The sequence below is a fragment of the Nerophis lumbriciformis genome, linkage group LG17 (genome assembly GCF_033978685.3).
Source record: "Nerophis lumbriciformis linkage group LG17, RoL_Nlum_v2.1, whole genome shotgun sequence".
NCBI classification, from domain to species: Eukaryota; Metazoa; Chordata; class Actinopteri; order Syngnathiformes; family Syngnathidae; genus Nerophis; species Nerophis lumbriciformis.
Window position 1 is genome coordinate 8512739 of NC_084564.2, and position 4762 is coordinate 8517500.

At 41.7% G+C, this 4762-nt stretch overlaps 1 protein-coding gene across 5 annotated transcripts in view; it reads right to left on the reverse strand.

Moving 5' to 3' along the window:
• Window positions 1-243: 243 nt before the first annotated feature.
• The window catches only part of fndc3a (fibronectin type III domain containing 3A), a 152329-nt gene continuing 147810 nt past the window's right edge, over window positions 244-4762 (reverse strand). For 4 of the 5 annotated variants that reach the window (XM_061972375.1, XM_061972377.2, XM_061972374.1 and 1 more), the window contains 3 exons: window positions 3093-3217; window positions 1260-1573; window positions 244-1164 (listed from right to left, as the gene is read on the reverse strand). In XM_061972375.1, the coding sequence (XP_061828359.1) occupies window positions 1137-1164; window positions 1260-1573; window positions 3093-3217 (467 nt within the window). In that variant the 3' untranslated portion in view covers window positions 244-1136. Of the gene's footprint in view, window positions 1574-3092; window positions 3218-4762 lie in introns of all 5 variants that reach the window. The other variant, XM_061972376.1, reaches the window with a different exon arrangement.

Sequence of the window (4762 nt, forward strand, 5' to 3'; positions counted from 1 at the left end):
AAGTTTTTACGCTGAATTTTATACACTGAACTTTTTATACACAGATTATTTCATGCTCAATTTTAATACACTGATGGACTGATTTTTTACGCTGAATTTTTGTACACTGGATTTTTTTTATACACTGATTTTTTTTACGCTGAAATTTTATATTGATCTTTTTTTACGTTGAATTCTTACACGCTGAATTTTTATAGTGAATTTTTTACGCTGAATTTTTTTACGCAGAATTTTAATACACTGATATACAGATTTGTTTACGCTGAATTTTTATACAGTGAATTTTATACGCTGAATTTTTTATACACCGATTATTTCATGCTCAATTTTAATACACTGCTATACTGATTTTTTACGCTGATTTTTTATACACTGAATTTGTGCTGAATTTGAATACACTGATACTGATTTTTTTACGCTGAATTTTTTCACAGTGAATTTTTACACATCAAACTTTTTTTATGCTACCTTCCGCCCGAGTGTAGCTGGAATTGGTCTAAGCCCCTCCGTGTCTCCGAAAGGGGCAAAGCGGTAGAAAATGGATGGATGGAATTTTTATACACGTAATTTTTTAACACTGACTTTTTGTACACATTTTTTATACACTGATTTTTTTACACAAAATTGTCATACACTGATTTTTTTTTTTTACACTGAATTTTTATACTGATTTTTTTCACACTGATTTTTTACACAAATAATTTTTATACACTAAATTTTTATACACTAAATTATTATACACTGAATTTTAATACAGTGCCCAACTCTTCTGCTTACCTGTCAAATTTTTATGCTGAAATATTTTTTCACAATGATTGTTTTTAAACTAAATTTTTACACACCGTATTTTAACAAACTGAATTCATTTTTTTATTCAATTATTTTGTCAGCATAATTTGTTGTAAAAAAAAATTAAGTTCACAAAATTTAAAGGCAAAAAAGTTCAGTTCCATAAATGAAAGCTTTGTTAAAAAAAGACACAAATGAACACGATGAAAAACTGCTGCAAATATAAGGACTTTTTCCTTCTATGCGCATCAATTCTGTATCACTATGTGGCCCCGCCCCCTTTCGCACACCAGTGGGCGAGCGAGAAGAGGGCGGGGCCTGAGACAGGAAGTGATCACAGGCACTAATCACTCCCAAAGCCCCGCCCCCCGAGACCTGCGCTGACAGGGGAAAAGAAAGAGCGGGAAAAAGAATAAAGCTATAAGAACCGTGCAGCGGGGTGGGGGGGTGAGGAGGGCGGCGGCGCTCACTTGATGACAAAGTACTGGATGACGAACGCGATGAGGATGGCGATGACGGCGAACACCATGAGGAGGAGGAAGGCGCACTGCTCGTCCGTCAAGCTGCGTCTGGCCCGGCCCGACTCGGTCCGAGGGGAGGACGAGGCCGCCGGGCCGCCCGGCGCCGCCTCGCAGCGCTGGACAGGGAGGGTCACCGTGGGGCTGTAGGGGCCGCTCAGCTCGGGGGCGTCCTGGCACTGCCGGAGGGCGCAAACCCGGAAGCGGTAGTCGCTGTTGGCGTGCAGGTGCGGAACCGTGAAGGACGTGCCGGAACCTTTGTAGGCCTGAGTGAACCACATAAGAAGAAACATCACAATTACCCTCTCAACTTAATTCAACACTCTAATTAGGGCTTCAACTAATTGGCAGCTGTGGCTGTAGGCAACCCCCTGAAGCTGTGGTTTAAGTATCATACTAGATGGCTGTAGCCCTATTTAAAGCGTCATACAAGATGGCAGTAGCTGCATGTTAAGCGTCATACAAGACGGCAGTAGCTGCATGTGAAGCGTCATACAGGATGGCAGTAGCTACATGTGAAGCCTCATACAAGACGGGAGTAGCTACATGTGAAGCCTCATACAAGACGGCAGTAGCTCCATGTGAAGCCTCATACAAGATGGCAGAAGCTGCATGTGAAGTGTCATACAAAATGGCAGTAGCTGCATGTGAAGCGTCATACAAGATGGCAGTAGCTGCATGTGAAACGTCATACAAGATGGCAGTAGCTGCATGTGAAGCGTCATACAAGATGGCAGTAGCTGCATGTGAAGCCTCATACAAGACGGCAGTAGCTCCATGTGAAGCGTCATACAAGATGGCAGTAGCTGCATGTGAAGCGTCATACAAGATGGCAGTAGCTGCATGTGAAGCGTCATACAAGATGGCAGTAGCTGCATGTGAAACGTCATACAAGATGGCAGTAGCTGCATGTGAAGCCTCATACAGGATGGCAGGCAGTAGCTGCATGTGAAGCGTCATACAAGATGGCAGTAGCTGCATGTGAAGCGCCATACAAGATGGCAGTAGCTGCATGTGATGCGTCATACAAGATGGCAGTAGCTGCATGTGAAGCGTCATACAAGATGGCAGTAGCTGCATGTGAAGCGTCATAAAAGATGGCAGTAGCTGCATTTAATGTATCATACAAGATGACAGTAGCTGTATTTAATGTATCATACAAGTTGGAAGTAGCAGCATTTAATGTATCATACAAGATGGCAGTGGTTGTATTTAATGTATCATACAAGATGGCAGTAGCTGCATGTGAAGCGTCATACAAGATGGCAGTAGCTGCATGTGAAGCGTCATAAAAGATGGCAGTAGCTGCATTTAATGTATCATACAAGATGGCAGTAGCTGTATTTAATGTATCATACAAGTTGGAAGTAGCAGCATTTAATGTATCATACAAGATGGCAGTGGTTGTATTTAATGTATCATACAAGATGGCAGTAGCTGCATGTGAAGCGTCATACAAGATGGCACTAGCTGTATATAATGTATCATACAAGTTGGAAGTAGCAGCATTTAATGTATCATACAAGATGGCAGTAGCTGCATGTGAAGTGTCATACAAGATGGCAGTAGCTGTATTTAATGTATCATACAAGATGGCAGTAGCTGCATGTGAAGCGTCATACAAGATGGCAGTAGCTGTATTTAATGTATCATACAAGTTGGAAGTAGCAGCATTTAATGTATCATACAAGATGGCAGTAGCTGCATGTGAAGTGTCATACAAGATGGCAGTAGCTGTATTTAAAGTGTGTAAAAAGGACAGGTGTGATGGAAGAGAAGAGGTACCTGCTTGAACTCAGAGTTGCCCACCATGGACTGCAAGGTGTAGATGATGGGGTCTCCCTTCATGGGCGACAAGGCCTCCCAGGTGACCTCACAGGAGTTGTCATCCAGACGCTCCACCTTGGGGGCTGGGTGAGGGTGAGGGTGAGGGTGAGGACAGGAGGAAATGACAACAGATGCTACTGATGACATGCACCCATTAAAGTTTTTTCAGGACCGATACTGATATCTATTAGTAGTCAAGGAGGCTGATAAGTGATATTTGGAGACCATATTAATATGCAGTAGAAGTTGTTTAAACATGAATATTATGTCAGTAAACATCTGGACAAGGATTTAACTTGTTTGGTGGTTTTTTAACATTATTTTAGGAAAGGTGGGACCAGTAGTGATAATGTTTTATGTTGTGTTTCATTTATCATCCAACACTTTTATTACATGTTTCTAAGAGGAGCATCAACATTTTATTTCAAAATATGGTTAATATCCCGGGGAAATTGGTCAAAATTTGGCATTTCTCTACATCACAATTACTCATCTAATCAATGTTATACAATTTTATAACACTTTATGGAATTAATACATTGTAAGGTTTCTGAAATATTGTCAACATTTTAATGAAAACAATTCTGGACTCCTTCACGGAGAAGTTCAGACATTTTTGAATAGGGCTGACATTATTTCTTCCTGAATGTTACAGAAAGTAGGAGAACGTGAGAGCTGCTGCCTGCTCTACTTTACCTGAATAATAATCCCATATTTGTCAAAATATTTACACAAACTTTAGATTTTTGGCATTTTCTGTGGTCTTCATGACCATTCATTTGATTGATTTAAAGTCTAGCGACTCCATCGCTGCAGGAGCCAAAACAAACTAAACAGACGCCAGGAAAGAAGGATTTACTGGCAAAAATGTGACGTTTTGACAGGTAAGCAGAAGGAGCTTTTCTAACCTGTAATTATACCAAATAACACATTGCAAGAATCAGTTTGAATCGAGTCTGAATCGAATCGTCACCCCAGGAATCGGAATCTGATCGTTAGGTGCCGAAAGATTCACACCCCTAATGACTCGTTGAACAGTGGACTGCATTTCTTACGCAATATGTAATTATTAACTATGGGAGTCCTGATACAACTTTTTCACTTTTATTACAACACCACTATACCTCGAGTATTGATCGATACCGATATTGATCCAATAAGATATTGGCAGGAATCACACATACTGAATGTTAGAAAATATATAATCAAGTAAAATGAGTCAAACATGTTTGAAGAACACAACCTTTCTAATATAAACACCTCCCTAGGGAGGCGTTCGGGTGGCATCCTGACCAGATGCCCGAACCACCTCATCTGGCTCCTCTCCATGTGGAGGAGCAGCGGCTTTACTCTGAGTTCCTCCCGGATGGCAGAGCTTCTCACCCTATCTCTAAGGGAGAGACCCGCCACCCGCCGGAGGAAACTCATTTCGGCCGCTTGTACCCGTGATCTTGTCCTTTCGGTCATAACCCAAAGCTCATGACCATAGGTGAGGATGGGAACGTAGATCGACCGGTAAATTGAGAGCTTTGCCTTCCGGCTCAGCTCCTTCTTCACCACAACGGATCGGTGCGGCGTCTTCAGTAATGCGGACGCTGTATCGATCTCACGATCCACTCTTCCCTCAC